General features: G+C 29.7%; 1 protein-coding gene across 1 annotated transcript in view; it reads left to right on the top strand.

Annotated features, from left to right (window-relative positions):
• The window catches only part of LOC104878933 (uncharacterized), a 29,649-nt gene extending 20,438 nt beyond the window's left edge, over window positions 1–9,211 (top strand). The window contains exons 8-12 of the mRNA XM_010649911.3: window positions 979–1,051; window positions 5,376–5,450; window positions 6,969–7,035; window positions 7,170–7,286; window positions 8,919–9,211. Of these exons, the coding sequence (XP_010648213.2) occupies window positions 979–1,051; window positions 5,376–5,450; window positions 6,969–7,035; window positions 7,170–7,286; window positions 8,919–9,110 (524 nt within the window). The 3' untranslated portion in view covers window positions 9,111–9,211. The remainder of the gene's footprint in view (window positions 1–978; window positions 1,052–5,375; window positions 5,451–6,968; window positions 7,036–7,169; window positions 7,287–8,918) is intronic.
• Window positions 9,212–18,642: the final 9,431 nt, after the last annotated feature.

Genomic DNA, 18,642 nt, shown 5'->3' with positions numbered 1-18,642 from the left:
ATTAGTACTTAAATTGGAACATAGCATACGTTTATGCTAAAACAAAATGATTATCACTTAAGGTATATAAAAATTCATTTTTAGCATATATAAACATTTATTTGAGTGATAATCAATATGTTTTCTCTAATATACTAAATAGTCATCCAAGTGTTTAATTTGAGTTCTCATCATTGTTCCAGAGAAACTCTATTTTTTTCTTAGAAATGTTGTGAATTATGTGGATTATAGAGAGTAAATTTTCAAAAATGTGAGTTCCTAAACTACTTGAGTTTAGGTTCAATTTAACTAGCATATATTTGTATTCTTGTGTTCAAAGGTCTCACATAGATTATCGATTTTTGAACATCATTCCCTATCCTTTAGGGCTTACTTGAATTAGTAAAATCTTATATTTCATTGCCAGAAACTTTTATTTAATAAATCATATTTTTGTTACTCAATCCTATAATTGAGAAACTATAAACTTTGGTTGATCCTAATAGTTCCTCATCTAGGATTCATTTAGTAAATAATATAGTAGGACTATTCATTTTTCTCTAAGTTTTTCAAGGCTACTATGCATACTTTCATATCACATTTGACAATTTTATGGCCTAGTTTGTTGATTCCTTTGGATCGTTTTTTTTATTCTACTTCAAACTAATTGTTCTATCTATGAAATATTTAGTGGATTTTTGTTTCCTTGAATTGATCGATATCATGTCTCATTATATTCACCTCATTTTATCATATAGACTTGCCTTCATATTTTTAGAAAACCATTATTTGATATTTTAGAAGTAAACATTCAATTACTCATTTATTGCACTTAACATTGAATGTAAATAAATTGTATTTTTATACTAATTTCTTTTTTTTTCCTCTACGTTATTGCATTATGAGTTTTAAGATATTCAACCAAAACTGCTAATTAATGAAAATCAAGCCAAATTAACTTGGATTACATTGTTGATTGATTTAACATGTTTATATTAGGATTGGATATTGAAGATTTGTCACAGAAAAATGATGGATGTTGTGGTAGTTGTTCTTTGACGTCTTGGCCAAGGTGATTGTTTGATAATGATATTTTCAACATTTACAAATAATTGTATTTGTCTTTATTTCATACTTCTTATAATACTCTACTTAGTTTAGAGTAACAATTATGTGGCTAGATCGAAGTTTACTTGGTTTTGTTAAGATATGTCTTAGATATATGTTTGTTTTGTAAATTAAAAATGCATTAAATTATGATGTGATATTATCCTTGGAGGTAGAGTGAGGCTTGAGAGAGAGAGAGAGAGAGAGAGAGAGAGATTTCATTATATGTATTTCTTTATTTCCTATTCCTTATGATGTTCTAGTTAGTTCAAATTAAGATTTTGAGATATATTTAAACATATGTTTGTTTGATGACCAAAAAGTACTTTAAATTTATGTGTAATCTTCTTCTTAACAAGGGATAGAAGGGAAGGAAAAGAAAATAATGTGAGAAAAAAATGGAGTGGGAGAGAGAAATAGAGAGTGATTTTTTATTATTTATGATAATGAAATTCTAAACTAGTCAAAAGACAAAAAAAAAAAGGATACTTTTATTTGATATTTGGTGGTTCATGGTTGCTTGTGACAAAAGTCAAAATAAAGATAATAAACCCTTAAACAAGCATTAATTTTTTTGAATGTGTTTTATACCTCTACTTATCTTTGGAATAATCATGTCTTCAAGTATTGGATTATGTGAGACTTAAGTTATGCCATCTTGAAGACCATTTCATCTAATTAGAAAACAATAGTATAGGATTTTTCATAGGGTTATTTTAGGCCATTAAGATCAAGCTAGTATCCTTGGAATCAATCCAAATAAAGAAGAAGACATGTTTAACATGAACCCTCCCAACTGATAGGGTGTTAGAATTCACCTTAAGATGGTAAATGAAAAGGTCAACTCTCTTTTGGTAGTTTCTTCACTACTTAGAATCCAAATATGTAAGGAAGTAAGGCTTATTATTTGGAAGATAGTCCAATTTAATAGTAATAATTTGATGTTGTAGGAGATGGTCTAAATGGGTCAAACCATATAAATCATTACATCCTTTATGATTATTATTTTTTTCTTTTTTCTTTTTTAATGTAGCGCACAGGGTACAAACTCTTTAGTGATGAGGATGTCCTTTATGGAAATTAATGAACTCATAGAGAAAATATAAAATGAAATTCTAATATACTTATATGTTATCAATAGAGTTAGGGAGTTTATTAACCGCTCTTAAATAAGTATACTATATGGTAGAGTCCCTAAATATAAAAAGAAGTTATAGATAAGAATCTCAGTGAGTTGAGTATTATTCACGAGGAGATGGCCTTAGAGGTATAGGGGAAATGGAAAGCTTTGAAAAGTGAGCAAAAAATTTTAAGGTGATTGTGTCATTCAATTGTTGACCAAAAAAATGTTGATAAATTTTCTTCAAACAAGGGGAAAACCTAGGTGAAATTAAAATGAAATTATATTTGAAAAGATTTGCGAAAGTTGTAATGATTGAGGGATCCCTTTAGCTCCTTTACTTTTATGAAAAGACCCTCAATTAAATTAAGACAACTTAGATTACCTACAAGTATTCTCAACTAGAAGGTTTTCAATACAAGCTATTTTTAACCAATCTAGAAGTCTCACACTTGTGAGTTACACCTTTATATGTATCCTTAAAGTTTCCACTACTTATTTGTTCGTTAAACCATTCCTTTAGGAGCTCAATAAGAGTTGTCTTACATTGAAAATGGATTTTGACTATTATGCACTTGAGATACTCTTAAAGAGGCTCATAAACTCAAATTTTTAGGCATCAAGAACCAATGTTCTAATCAAAGCAAGGAAGTCTAGATTACAAGCTAAGTTTATCACCAAACACCTAAGATTTGAGAAACACTTCATGGACAAAAGAATGGTCATAAGGGTCTCTTTCTCCTAAACTAGATTGCCATATGCAATGGGATGTCGTCACCAACTCTAAAATACCTTAAATAAAATACCACATTGGGAGTGTGTTTATCACCTATCATGCACCTAATATGTGATTTTAGCCTTATTAAATGCCCAACTTATGACTTCCATCACTTATAAATATCACTAAGCCAATGATAAATTGTTTCTTTTTGAAAAAAAAATGCTCAATCTTCAAATATATAGAAGAATTATGTTGAAGACTATCTTCATCGTTTCAATTTAATAACCATTATGGTTTTAAGGAGTATTGTTGTTGATGCCCATGAAATATGGCAAAATACTTTTTCAATGGGGAAAGTTAAAAGCTAATTTTGAACTTCAATTAGTTGAGAAAAAATTGGCTCAAAGTAGAAGGCATAGGTGATTTTGGTTGCTAAAGGGAGAATATAAAAGAAGAATTATCATGGTGAAAGTAAGTTTGGATCAGAATTGATGTCTAGAGAAACAAGTACTTCAATTATTATAAGAAAAAATGCATCATGAAAAACTATGTAGAGCACAATGGACATGAGAAGGAAGCTTAATAAGTTATATTGAAGAATCTTCTCAAAAGATCATAGAACCTTGCCTATATAAAACGTTGCATATCTAAGGGCACAAAAAATATTTAGGTATACTTACAATTCAAGTCTTGAATCTTAAGTAGTATCTTTCATGAAATCTTACTCTACACCATTATAAGACCAAATATTTTAGCAAATCAAGTTCAATATTTGAATGGTAAAACATCACTAGTCTGAACTCCCCAAAGTTGAATACTTGCATCCACTAGTCATTTATGAAAATAAATCTAGAACATCTCTCTTCACAAGCCTTTAGGCAAATTCATAAGTACCAAGTTTGATGTTGCTACAATGTCTAAGGATTTCATTTTGTTACTCTAAGAATGGATTATGAGATTTTTATTTCTCTTTGAAAAGAATCCTTTCCATGTCTTTTGTCTCAAATTGGAAATATAAAGAAGAATTAATAAATAGGGGAATATAACATAATTATCTCTCAAAATTAATATTTGTAGGAAGGGGTTTAATCTAAAATAGAATTCTAGATTTTTGAAGATTATAAAGTTTGCAATCATTTTAGGTTGGCATGAATTAAGAAGCTTGTTTCATCCACTATTAGATTGGTTAACCTAATTTTCTTGCAAGATCGACAATGAAAAATGGTCATTAGTCAAATGGTAAAATCTTTTATCCTATCAATCCAATCAAGAGCTTAATCAATTTATAATCTTATTTTTATCAATCCTAATTTAGTTTTATTTGATGGAGGTTTTTTTATTAGAAGAAGTTGACCACATAGATGTAAGGTTCAAGTTTGGATCCATTTTGGTGACTAGATATGGCTTTAAGGACAACTTAACGTGGTGGAGATAGAATTTGCCCATGGACAATAATGGTTCCATCCTTCTACATTGAACCAAAGCAAGTCTGGCAATTTATATATCATTCTTTCTTAGCAAGCTTCCCAACCCAGTCATTAAACCAAGACCCTCAAACCATCCTATTTTACTTAGTATAAGGAAGAGGTAAGCTATCTATCAAGATGGACCAAGACCATGTTAAGGACCTCAAGCTTTATTATCGAGTGAGATGGAACTAAAACATATAGTTTATATGTTCTTAGTCACCCTTGAAAGAAATGTAAAATATGAGTTTATCAATTGAGTGACTAAATTCTTCATGATCCTTGTTGTGAATATATCCTCTTGATGAGGTAACTAGGTGCTTACTCTTCATGGCCTCTTGGAAAAATGTTGATTCATATAACCACTTTTTTGAGAAGTGATGAGGATGATAATTGAAGGAACCCTTGATGGAGTGAGAAGGTGCTAATGAGACCCAACTAGTAAAGGTTAATTAGGAGGATCTAACCTGGGCATACAAAGTACACAACTAGGATTATGGGATCGCCATATATGCATGTCTATGTTTAATTATATCCTCATATATAGATATATATACATACACAAGCACATGTTCATGTATGTCGACACTTTACCTTTCACTTTAAATTAATTATATTATTAAAACTCAAGATTGAAGTATTAAAGATCAAATTTACTCTTTTCAATTTACAACTCATGTTCCTGAAACAACTACCCTCTCCACGTGTATCTATTATTGGAAAGTCTTACTTTAACATTTTTAATAACAAAATTTGACTTCACTTTAATGATAGTTTGTTCATAGCTTATGTCAACATAGGAGGTTGAAATCTTGACTTGTGATTGAATTCATAGTTATCATTGTGCTAGGATATCTTAATTTGAAGGCCATCAAATAAGTTGACTTTTGGATTGTTTTATGTACTTAAAAGGAATATTTAATTTTACACTAGCATTTTATTTATTTATTTATTTAATAATGTGAGGAGCATGAGAATGCAGGAACATTGTTCTACCTATCAGTATTAAAACTAAAGATGAACAAGGAGAGTGGAAGGAAATAAGCATACCACACAGGTAAATATATTATGTTGCTATATTCTAATTTATATTTTTTAATTAAACTTTCTTGAACTATAGCTTCCACACTTGGTCACATGAAAGTGTAAATGGATCTAATGGGCTTACATTTCTAAGTGTCTTTGTAGTAGAAGATAATGATCGAATAGCTACCTGAACTCCATAGCACAAGGAGAATGATAATTAGATTAAGATGAATTACTATGTTTAGCCACTTTACCTATAGATGATCTTCATGAACCTTCCAACAATTCCCTAAATTGAGATATCAAATTTGAAAGAGGTTTGGCTTGAGGAGAGGGATGATATGGATAAGAACATGTAATGATTGTAACATTACTAATGCCACATAATTAAGCATGCCTATTTAGTGCATACAATGTAATCAACCACCTATAGACCGTTGAAAGCATTTTGAGTATAATAACAATTTCTTTTATCTCTTAAGTTTATGCCATAACCTTGAAAAGGGATTGGTAATCTTGTTAAGTATTTTATGAAGAAGAGCACTCTCAAAATTAAAGAGGATATCAACACACAAAAAATAGTGTTGTGCTAATTTTGTGCATAGTTATTCCAAGTGTTTTCAAAGGATCATAAGTGAACTTAAAAACATTCCATTGAAATATAATTAAAATGGTGGTAAAATTTGTACATGTTGAGGTCATGCTCATAAGGAAGATTATAAAAAATAAAAATAAAAATAAATCAATTGTTGAAGTTTGGATTCATATATAATCTAGGAAAATCATATAGGAAGTATTTTTGCATGTTTGAGATAAATTCATCATAGTTTGACCACCTTATATTAATGTTTGAGGGAAGCACTACAAATTTTGATGATTGCACCTAAGCAAGGTGTAAATTGGTTTTTAATAGCATGTCCAACAAGTTGTGGAGTAAGGAGATCAATAACATGTGTAAAGAAGGATTCAAAGAGAAGTAATAGTGTCCATATAATAAGATCTAATATTAATTTTTCAAGGCCATGTATAGTTTGATATTCAAGTTGTTCATATCATCTTTAGATATGATAAATTGAGGAAGAAAAGAAAGCACTCTACTAACATAGCCATCAAGGTCATAACCTTTGAGTGAAAAATCTAAGATTGCCCCAGATGATGAATTTGATTATCTAGCTTGATTGATAAAAGATATATGATGTTGGTATTTAAAAAAGGATGATGACAAGTAATAGTAGTAAAAATAAAAAAGGACTATTTGTTGAAAGAAACAAAGAAGTGGAAAGAATAGTTCTAAAAAAAAGTATATTATCTTAGAATGACTTCAATATTATCATAATAAACTAATATTGAATCCAAAAGCTTAAGTTGTTAGATAATAAACCTCTTAGTTGTGGAATGTAACCCAATCTTTATACCATTATAACTTCCCAGTATTAAGGTAACAAAGGTTTGTTGTATGTCATCTAAAGCTAAGAATTTATTTTTAGGTATTGTCTATATGGGTTGTACTTAATTAATCATCATTGTTACTTCCTTCTCTTATATGTAGCACCAGGTCAATCATTTGCGTTAACTTGCCTTGCTTTCCAGATAGACCAAATGTTAAAAAAAAATATGTAAGTTCTTTTTCTTAAATGTACTCTTTTATGTCCAAAAAGAAGACTAATTTTTTAATGGATGCAACAAGCCAACTTTATGATTACATCATTAGAACTTTCACTAAAGAGACAAAGTTTGTTTTGATGCACAGAGAAACTTTAAAGATCCTTTTGTAGATGATGGGCTTCTTGAAGTTATTTTTTTTAAAGATGCATGGCATGGAAATGATTTTCTTCCTTCCAAAGATCGAGGGGAATGTCTTGTGCAGGTTAGTTAGAATGCATCTATATTTGCCTTAAACTTGGAACTAGGTAATGTCTTAAGCTGTTTGAACTCAAGGATTCTTACAAAAGAAACTTACAAATATGAAGTATTGATCTATATATATTTAGATACTCACATTGGTACATTAAATAAGCAATCAAGTAAGAAAACAGGTGAAAATTTATTATGGAACCCTTAAGGCTAACCAATAATATTACTATTTGAAAGAAATTTTGTGTTTACTCTTGATATAATGAAACTACCTAGAGGGGGTGAATTGGTAGTCCCTGAATTAATCCTCAAATTTTATTTTTTATTACTTGCTTAGTTTCTTCCTTTAGATTAGTTTTTAAGCAAGAGAAAAAAATCTCATGCACAGATAAATAAAAGTGATTCTAATAGTACACAAGGTATAACATTGAAAACCACCTAGCAACCTACGAGATGTAAATGCCACAGGTGGTCTTAATTGCAAATAATTCACTAAATATGAGAAAATGGTTCATAGTTTTACTTAACCCAATAGACCTACTCCCTAGGGTCTTAGATCAGCAACACCTACGCTTAACTTCCCTAATGCGACACTCCTCTATGTTGCTTAGTGAATCCCTTGAAGCCTTTATCAATGTTGAAGTAATTTGAATTCATACCTTTGTTGAAACCAAGATGTACTTTCAAAAGGGATCTTGAAAGATTTGAGAGTTGAAGGATGAAGCTTTGAGATGACAACTACTCTTTTATGGTTTTTCTTTTTTGCTTATAATTTTCTTGAAGTCCCTTAATTTTCAACAAAACAAATTCTTTTATATTAAAAATACCTTACACTTTTGTTATGAAAAGTTTCCTAATTGTAAAATATTCTAAAAACCCTAGTAGCCAATTAGGAGAGTTTTTAATTTTTAAAAATATTCCAATCTTTTTAGAATCAAACTACAATTTAGAAATAAACACAATTTTAAAACTTACCAAAAATCATTTTTGGAATTAAAAAAGTAGTTAAATCGAATTAGAAAACAGAAAGTAATTTTCATCTTAATTTCTTGTATTAGTCAGTTCAAAAGCTTTACGAACCATATATACATTCTTGCCTCAAATTAGATGACTTTGTACCCTCCCGAACTCAATTCTATAGAAGCATGAAGTCCTTTTAACCATTAAGATCCAAAGAAGTAAGTTGAATCTAATCAATAAGAAATGGAACAAAATTGCCAACTAACTAAAATACACAAACATTGTGTGTTTATATTCTAGATTGCCAACTTCTACACCCATGTTGACAAGTTAACTCATAAGTTTCAATTGAAATACTGCTTAACAAAAATAACTTGAAGCAAACAATTTTTTCTATGGTATATCCATCAGTTATTTATGTGTGGAATAACCCATAGTTTGCAAGGATGCACCATTGATTCAATGATGTTTACAACAATTTTCAATTATAGTAGTGTTTAATGTTACTTGAATATTTGTTATTAATCACATGGTTTCATTATAAACAAATTCATCTCATATGGCAAATATGATCTTATTTTAGTTTAGGGAATTTTCTTCTAATTTTTATTATACCATTACAATGCTCAAGACTATAAATAAGAAAATTCATTAAGATAAGTTCTATTTTTGCTTTCCAATTTAGGTGGAAACAATCCGCTTTGAGCTTTACAATAGTGCAGTCAACAATATCCATATGAGCATTGACGGGAATAGATGGAAACATCCTCTCCCTATTGAGGACGACAATAAGGTGATTGAGATCTATCATTCAGGAAAAACAAAGGTGTTTGTAAATTCCAACTCAAGATGCAAATTCAAATCGCCCGATGAGTGATATTGAATGTCTTCCAAAGAGTTGAGTGGTGTTCTCAGTCCATGCTAGAACAATCTAGTTGTATTACTTTTATAGTGAGTAAATATTTCATATAATTGCTATCCAGTTGAGTAGACTGAAAATATTTGTTTTCATTTCATAAATTTTAATAAAAAGAACTTTATTTTTTTATCCTTAATTATAAATATTTATACTTTATAGTACAACTCTAAAAAGTGATGGGGGTTTTATAAAATAAAATAAAAAAATAAAAGAAAACAAAAAACAAAGAAAAATAAAAATAAAAATAAAGATTAGGTAATGTTTGTTTTTTTACTTAATTCTAAATAAAACTTAAAACTAAATAGTAATTAGTACTATTAAGTATTAAATTGTTTGTTTTTTTAAATATTTTATTTCTATTCAAAAATAAGAAGTAAAGAAAACCAACATGTTACTTTTAACATTATAAAAAAAAAAAAAAAAAAAAACAAGCCAAATATTTTAACTTTTTCTATTAAGTAAAAAAATTCAAGAAATAAGTAATAAGTCAACAAAAAGTAAAAAAATAAACTATCTGAAATCTAAAAGTAAGTTGTTTTCAGCAAAAAGGTAAGAAAACAAACAACACCTTAGATAATGTTTCATTTTCCATTCCTTGTTATATATTTGGTTTAGCTACTAACAAAGCTTCTATAAATTCCAATGTTGCACCAATAATTATAGTTTTGACAATTTTATGTAGAAATTAGGCTTAGAATCTTAACAATTATTTATGAAACTACTAAAAAAATAGCTAAAAGATATAGAGTTTCATTTTCCATTAAAAATACTACCATAGAAATACTATAAAGGCATTTGAACAAATCACAACTCAGTAACGGCATTAGAGCATTAGAAATTCTTGGAAAGAGGCATAGCCAATAAAATTGGTTGAGTCGTTAATTGGTCATGTCTCCAATTTGGTTCACTTGTAAATCCATTTTTAGCATTTACCATAAAATCCGAGAACTTGTGAATTGTAATACAACTATTGGTGTACTATATGTAAGTTGGTTAAAATTTGTATAATTGGGAGTAGAAAATTTGTTCTTAATACTATTAACATAAAGCTAAAGGTTTTATTTCTTATCAATCTAACCTAAGGTTTTAAAAAAGGAAACATGTTAAAAGTATACAAAATAAAGGGGTACAATAAAAACAAAGTAAATATTTGTTTGTCATACAAAAATAATAATATTTTCTTTCCTCTTCACTAATTATACTTCATATGTGGCCACTACTTCCAAAGCATAAAGAGCCTAAGGCATCACTCGACAAGGAACAAAACAATTCCATGTAGCTAGCACTTGTGAAGTACAAAGAACATGAGATATCACTCAATAAAGAACAGAACTGTTTTATAACAAACCACAGAGAACCTAAGACATCACTCAACAAAGACTAAAGCCACTTTATATAAATGCCACTTCCAATGCATAAAGGGTTTGAGGCATTACAAAGATATTAGAAAGTGTGTTAAATTCTCTTTTAAGTTAATTTTTTAAGTCTTTGACAAAGAGAAAGTCCTTATTTAGGTGTAATTGGGACTCTGAGATTTGAAAGCCCTGGGATTGCAATCTCATTGAAAAAAAAAATGAAAGTTTTTCTTTGTCTTTTCCCATGGATATGGACTTTAAGCTAAACCACATAAATCATTATACATTTTATGTGTTTTTTATTTTGTTCTCTTATTTTCTTCCTATTATTAGTTTTCCTTTTCATGGTTTTCCATAACAAACTAATATCAAAGCTAAAGTTGTTAGACCTGGAATGACAATAAAGTTTGAAGTTGAGAAGTTTGATAAAAGAAACTATTTTAATTTATAACATACTAAGATGTGTGTAGAATCTAATGTCGAACTATCTTATAGTTTTTGTGATAATATTTAGATTCTTCACATGAATAGGTATGAAGAACAAATCTTGAGGAAGGTTAGGATCTGTTTGGAAATTATTTAAAAAATAATTCTTTTTTTTTGAAATATTTTTGATAAATAATTGAAAACAATAAAAAAAAAAATTAAAATATGTTTAAAACACCTTATTTTTAGAATAAGCTTTCTATTAAAAATTTCATAACCTTGTTTTACACGACAATTCTCAAAAAGATTCTTTATCTCAACACAATTTAATGTTTAATGAATTTTAAATTTTAAGGCTATTTTAGTAATTTCATGAGAATGAAGTTACAGCAAATTCCTCTTATCCCTTTTTTCTTTTTTCTTTTTTTCCCCTTTTTTTTTTAATTTATTTATGAAATTTCAGCAAATCTTACTCGACGTTATTTACTCCACGGTTTTAAAACTTACACAAGAAGGGACATACAATTTTAATTACTCTACGGTTTTAAACTTACAATAATCAAAAGAGTATTACCGTTTCAACCTGAAAAGGCTTGAGGGGTTAGGGTTTCTTCTTCAAGCCTTTGAGGGATAGCTTCGCGGTATCTTCGATGGCGGAGACGACGGAATTGAGAGTGTACAACACCATGACTCAGCAGAAGGAGATCTTCAAGCCCGTTGTCGATGGCAAAGTGTCCATGTACGTCTGCGGTGTCACCGCTTACGACCTCAGTCATCTTGGCCACGCCCGCGCCGCCGTCTGCTTTGACGTCCTCTACCGGTTTGTTTTATTCCTCAACCATTTAAGTTGTTTGATTTCATTTTATTCTGGCCCGCAAAGATTGATTTTTTTTTTTTTTTTCCTACGATTGATCCTTTTCGCTTCGGTTTGCAGTTTAGGAAAGAATTTTTTATTTTTTTTTCATTTTTATATTAATTCCAGGTGCGGGTTTAGCGTAAAAGTAAGAGGTCTATCTGGTGTGATGAAAGTGTGTGACAATTCAGAATTCTGAATTTATCATCTTTAGAGGAAAAAAAAATTTAGGGTTGGTTTGGCTGCGAAATCGAGATATGTTTGTTGTTCTCGAGAACGGGAAAATTTTGAGAATAATACCCAAAAAAATAAAAAAAAAACCTGTGAAGCTACAAGGTTTTTAAAGCTATTTTTGAAAGCAGTTGTTCTCGTCTTTCAATTGAAGACATTTCTCAAAAAGTAATTTTGATTCCGCTGGCAAACAAGCCCTTATAGGCTTCTTGTAATTGATGCTTCAATCTCAGGGTGATGCGGGATGAACCCTTGAAGAAGTTTGATTTTGTCTTTGCAATATTAATGAAGGGATTGTTTTCCAAATTGCGTCTTTGACATACTCATTGGCATGCCTTATAACATGCTTTTTATCAAACCCGGAGAGTAACTCTGGTGTATCTTAAGAAAAATGACTCAAGTTCTGATGGAACTCTCTTGATTGATTTTTTCTAGTTGAATCAGGTGTAAAGGATAATTTGTAGATTCTAAATTTTACAACACTTGGGCCATGAAGTTATTTGTGTACTAAATTTTACAGATGTTGACGACAAGGTTAGAATTTTGATCGAAGATACTATTTTATTCTATGCTTTGATGATTTAAAATTAAAAATTAAAACAGAGAAAATGTGAAAAGGAGTGGTGATCAAGAGGCATTTAGAATGGGATATGGGGAGAGACACTTCGCCAAGAATTCAGCATGCTGAAAAGTGATGATGATTGTAATATACATGCCTTACCACTTAATAGTAAAAACAACCCTCAAAGTACTCCCAAGAAGAGGATATTGTTGCTATCAATTTTAGCACACTATTGGCTTACCCCTTGCCTCATACATGTTTAAGACATTCAAAAGTTTCCTCATTTTTATCTTTGTAGGATCACATGAAGCAAATCCCATTTTTTAATGTTTCACAAGAAAAAAAAAAACTAATTTCATTATTTTTGTTATCATTATGATTATGATGTTCGAAGAATGAGAAAAGGAAGATATGCTAGATGATAGTTTTTAAAACCAGTTCTCAATATAATTTTTGGAAACATTTTTAATACTTTTTAATTGTTTTTAAGAATAAAATCCTATTGAAAATTAAAATATGGAAAACATTTTTATGTGATCGATTATTCTCTACAAAGACAATGTATACTTACATATAATGTAAAATTTTTTAACTATTCATTATATTTTCAATTGTTTCTCAAAACATTCTAAAAAAACTTAAAATACCTTAAATTTATCTTAAAAAAATAGTATCTTTATTAGATAAATTTTCAAAGAACTATTTTCAAAACCCAATTGATTTTTTAAGTTTGCAAAATTCATTTTAAGAATAGTTGCCAAGGCCTAGAGTTTTTTAAGCACAAACTCAAATCCATTTTTTTTTTTATATATATATACTTTAAAAAAACTCCATTTCATTTTTTTTTTTTTTTTTTGAGTGATGATTTGAGATGGAGAAAAGGAAGTTTTTCAAACATAAACTTAAATATATTTTCAAACTTCTCACTGAGTAAAGTAAAATATGAAGGTGTTTATGAGAGAAAGGACCAATTTAGTTAATTTATTTAATAGACTTTGAGAAAATGTATATATAAAAAACATCAAAAAGACAAAAAATGATCAATTTTCTCACATGAAATGAGTTTTTAGTCCTTAAATTAGACATTAGATGCCTAAAAGTTTGTTTCTTTTATATTTGTAGGATTATATGTGAAGGAAAATATGAAAGAAGACAAGAAAAATGAAAAAAGTTAATAAATTTTTCATTTTCGTCCACATAAATCATTATACATTTTATGTGTTTTCTGTTTTGTTCTCTTATTTTTGTCCTACTATTATTTTTCATTTTCATGGTTTTTCATAACAAACTAGTATTAAAGCTAAAGTTGTTAAACCTAGAATGACAATAAAGTTTGAAGTTGAGAAGTTTGATAAAAGAAACTATTTCAATTTATAGCACACTAGGATGTGTTTAGAATCTAATATCGAACTATCTTATAGTTTTTGTGATAATATTTAGATTCTTCACATGAATAGGTATAAAGAACAAATCTTGAGGAAGGTTAGGATTTGTCTGGAAATGATTTCAAAAATAATTTTTTTTTTTTTTATAAATATTTTCGATAAATAATTGAAAACAATAGAAAGAATAATTAAAATATGTTAAAAACACCTCATTTTTAGAATAAGCTTTCTATTAAAAATTTGATAACCTTGGTTTACAGGACAGTTCTCAAAAAGATTCTTTATCACAACACAATTTAATATGTAATGAATTTTAAATTTTAAGGCTATTTTAGTAATTTCATGAGAATAAAGTTAGAGCAAATTTCTCTGATCCCCTTTTTTTTTTCCCCTTTTTTTTTTAAAAAAAAAAAAATTATTTATGAAATTTCAGCAAATCTTACTCGACGTTATCTACTCCACGGTTTTAAAACTTACAATAATCAAAAGAGTATTACCGTTTCAACCTGAAAAGGCTTGAGGGGTTAGGGTTTCTTCTTCAAGCCTTTGAGGGACAGCTTGGCGGTATCTTCGATGGCGGAGACGACGTAATTGAGAGTGTACAACACCATGACTCAGTAGAAGGAGATCTTCAAGCCTCTTGTCGATGGCAAAGTGTCCATGTACGCCTGCGGTGTCACCGCTTACGACCTCAGTCATCTTGGCCACGCCCGCGCCGCCGTCTGCTTTGACGTCCTCTACCGGTTTGTTTTATTCCTCAACCATTTAAGTTGTTTGATTTCATTTTATTCTGGCCGGCAAAGGTTTATTTATTTATTTTTTTCCTACGATCGATCCTTTTCTCTTCGGTTTGCAGTTTGGGAAAGAATTTTTTTTTTCAATTTTATATTAATTCCAGGTGCGGGTTTAGCATAAAAGTAAGAGGTTTATCTGGTGTGATGAAAGTGTGTGACAATTCAGAATTCAGAATTATCATCTTTAGAGGAAAAAAAATTTAGGGTTAGTTTGCCTGCGAAATGGAGATATGTTTGTTGTTCTCGAGAACAGAAAAGTTTTGAGAATAATACCAAAAAAAAAACCAGTGAAGCTACTAATTTCATGAAGCAAATCCCATTTTTTAATGTTTCACAAGAAAAAGAAAAAAAAAAACTAATTTCATTATTTTTGTTATCATTATGATTATGATGTTTGAAGAATGAGAAAAGGAAGATATGCAAGACGATAGTTTTTAAAACCCATTTTCAATATAATTTTTGAAAACATTTTTAATACTTTTTAATTGTTTTTAACAATAAAATCCTATCTAAAAATTAAACTATAAATGTTATTCTCTATAAAGACAATATATACTTACATATAATGTAAAAGTTTTAGATATTCAATTGTTTCTCAAAACATTCTAAAAAAAAACTTAAAATACCTTAAATTTATCTTAAAAAATAACATCTTTATTAGATAAATTTTCAAAGAACTATTTTCAAAACCCAATTGATTTTTTAAGTTTGCAAAATTCATTTTAAGAATAGTTGCAAGGCCTAGAGTTTTTTAAGCACAAACTCAAATCCATTTATATATATCTACTTTATAAAAAAAACTCCATTTCATTTTTTTTGAGTGATGATTTGAGATGGAGAAAAGAAAGTTTTTCAAACATAAACTCAAATATATTTTCAAACCTCTCACTGAGTAAAATATGAAGGTGTTTATGAGAGAAAGGACCAATTTAGTCAATTTATTTAATAGAGTTTGAGGAAATGTATAAATAAAAAACATCAAAAAGACAAAAATTATCAATTTTCTCACAAAAATTATATAATGAAGAAAAATAAGTTAGATGAATATGAAAAAAATATATAAAAATAATTTATTGGTTTTGAATTTATTTTTATTTTTTAGAATTTTCTTTCATTCCGTTTTATTATTATTATTATTATTATTTTCTTTTCCTCAAAACCAAATATAGTCTTAAAGTTAATAAATTATTTTTATATGCTACTTCAAACTCATTTCACATATTTTAACTCATTAATACAAAAATTAAATAATTTAGAAGTGTAAAAATTTCTAACTAGTTTTAATTATATTATATTTTCATACGATAACTAAATATGAAAAAAATAATTTTTCTTAGTATTTTTTATCATTAGTATTTTTCATAAACCAAGATTAGAAGGAAAGAAAAATGGAAGAAAAAAAAGATTTAAAGTTAATAAATTATTTTTATTTATTATTTAAAATAATTTTAAAAATATAAGTTTATAATTAATTTTAATTATGTTTATTTTATTTTTGGTGTTTTTTATAAGACAATAAAAAAATGAAAATTTTATTTTCTTAATACATATTTTTTTTCCTTCGTGCGTTCCAGGTACCAAACTTAATTTATAAGATAAGTGAAAAATGATTTTATTATTGGATGTTAGGGAAAAAAAAAAAAAAAAAGGAACTATGGACCCCGTATTTCGGCTCATGCAGTTCCACTCAATGGTGAGCTCGATTTTTATTTTGGAAAATGATTTATTGTTTGGAAAATGACTTGGAGTCGCCACTTATTTTTGTTTTATTTTTAAAAGGGTAAACCAAATAAGAAAAAAAACCCTAAGTGTGACTCCTTATTTTGGAAAAGGTGATCTGTGAAAAATCGAATCGGGTTCGGGGGTCAGGTTACTTATCGGAAAGGTACAGTAAAGACCGTAGCACCCCTCTAAGTCTCTAAAGTCAAGATCTCTACTAATAAAATGAAGCTGACATGACAATCAATAAGAAAATCAATAGATAATCGAATCGATCATACACATATGAGAATCAGAACATGTATAGAGAATGACTAGAATGGGAAGTGAATGCGTACCTGAGCAACGATCCTCAATACGCTATCAAGAAGTGAGGTTAGTGCACAATTAATAGACATAAAATATAGCACGCATGCATCACTAAATAGTGTAATAAGTCACCAATGACAAATCTTGCACTTCACTCAGGTTTATTTTTATTCCTCTAATGTTGGGCTCCCACCAAAGCCCATTTTATTTTGCATGAATCAATTCCAATAACTCAACCACTTGGAATTACGAAATTGGATTCTTGCTTATTTTAAAAAATTTTAAACAAAATCATGGAAGATGTGAAAATGAGGCTCGTCGAAAAGAAAATGGCAACAAATTTTTTATTGGAAAATGGATTTTCGAAACCAAAGAAAAATGCTAAAGATGAAAAATGAGAGATTTGAAATTATTTAAAAAAAAACTAAAATCTGAAGAATTATTTGAAAAATGGGATTTGGAAAAAAAAAATTTAAATCAAAGAGGAAGAAATGAAGATGACACGTAGCCCCAATGAGGCCATGCAAACCATAAAGTGGGTCCCCAGGGGTGCATGTGGCATTGTATTGTGAGATTGATGATGGCAAGTGGTGTTCTCTCTCATCTGACATGAAGTTATCATTGACCTTCAGCAATTCAAGTCCAGGCTTACTTGCAATTTCAGTAATCTGGCATGGAGTTGTTTCTCTCGAATGACTCGCTGTAAGCTGCTATTTCTCTAAAAGGAATGGCAGCTTCGACTATCTCATTTGAACATGGAGATGGTGCCGTTTAGAATCATACTTGCTTGAATCAATAAGAATATTGCCGAGCATGTTACCCAACGTTGCATCAGAAGTGTATGGAACATCTCTCGGTCAACGAACCAGAAATCACATCCTCATCCTCTTCATTCCTTAGCTTTCCCAATTTAGGCCACCAACATTCCTAGCCACGCGACATCACAGTTACCCTTTAGACTGCTAGTGACAATCTATTTGTTTCCATTTGCACACTCAAGATCTTCCCATTATAGTTCAACCCCCAGCTTTGAACAAATAAAAATTTACATTAGCTGGCAACTTACTAGGCTTAAATGCCTGATTTTACAGACACCAAGATTCCTCAACGGTTTCGAAGCTGCAAATCTTGTGAAGAGAAGTTTCTCCCAGCCGCATCTTGCTTGGGTTTAGATTGGTTATCGAGCCTGAAGGTCTACTCCTTATCCATCAACTTGAAGCTTAAGAAAACGTCTGTCCATCTCATAGACAGTTAAGACAGGACGGATCCTTCCACTCAGGTATGCCGCAGAACAGTTTCAGTTTGGGCATAAACACCCTCAACACAATCCACCACCACAAGTGCATCATCAGTAATATGAAGAGCAATAGTGACCTTAGATGAGAAAACCTCGTACCCTAGGGAATCAATAAGGTTGATAAGGTATTCGTTCCCTTGTTTCTCTCTTTTATAGTTCTTGAAAGACTCATTTTCGAAACCTTGTTTAAAGAGCCAAGAGCAACTAGACCAAGAGAAGCTTCAGAAATATCATCATTGCTCCTTGTTAATTGTCTATCACGGAATGAATGAGCCCACAGAGCAGCTTGAATTAGAGCAGCATCATGAGCTGATTTTCTAAGTGCAGCTAGAGAGCCTTTCAGGGAGAGCTGCTCTTCTGTCACCCCATCAACATTCTGTACTACAGTTTGAGCAACCTTTTCAGCTACAATATTAGCAGAAACAAAGTCCATTACGTCTTCATTGGGACTCAGGGAATAAAGGTGACTCGATAAATGTGCTTCTGCCAAATATCCAACAACTCCTCTATGTCATCTTTTGGATGCTAAATCAGTAGCTGTTTGTCCTCTAGGAAATGC

The sequence above is a fragment of the Vitis vinifera genome, chromosome 3, assembly GCF_030704535.1.
Source record: "Vitis vinifera cultivar Pinot Noir 40024 chromosome 3, ASM3070453v1".
In the NCBI taxonomy this organism is placed as follows: Eukaryota; Viridiplantae; Streptophyta; class Magnoliopsida; order Vitales; family Vitaceae; genus Vitis; species Vitis vinifera.
Note: the sequence above shows the minus strand (reverse complement) of the source record. Positions and strands in the feature narration are given on the sequence as shown.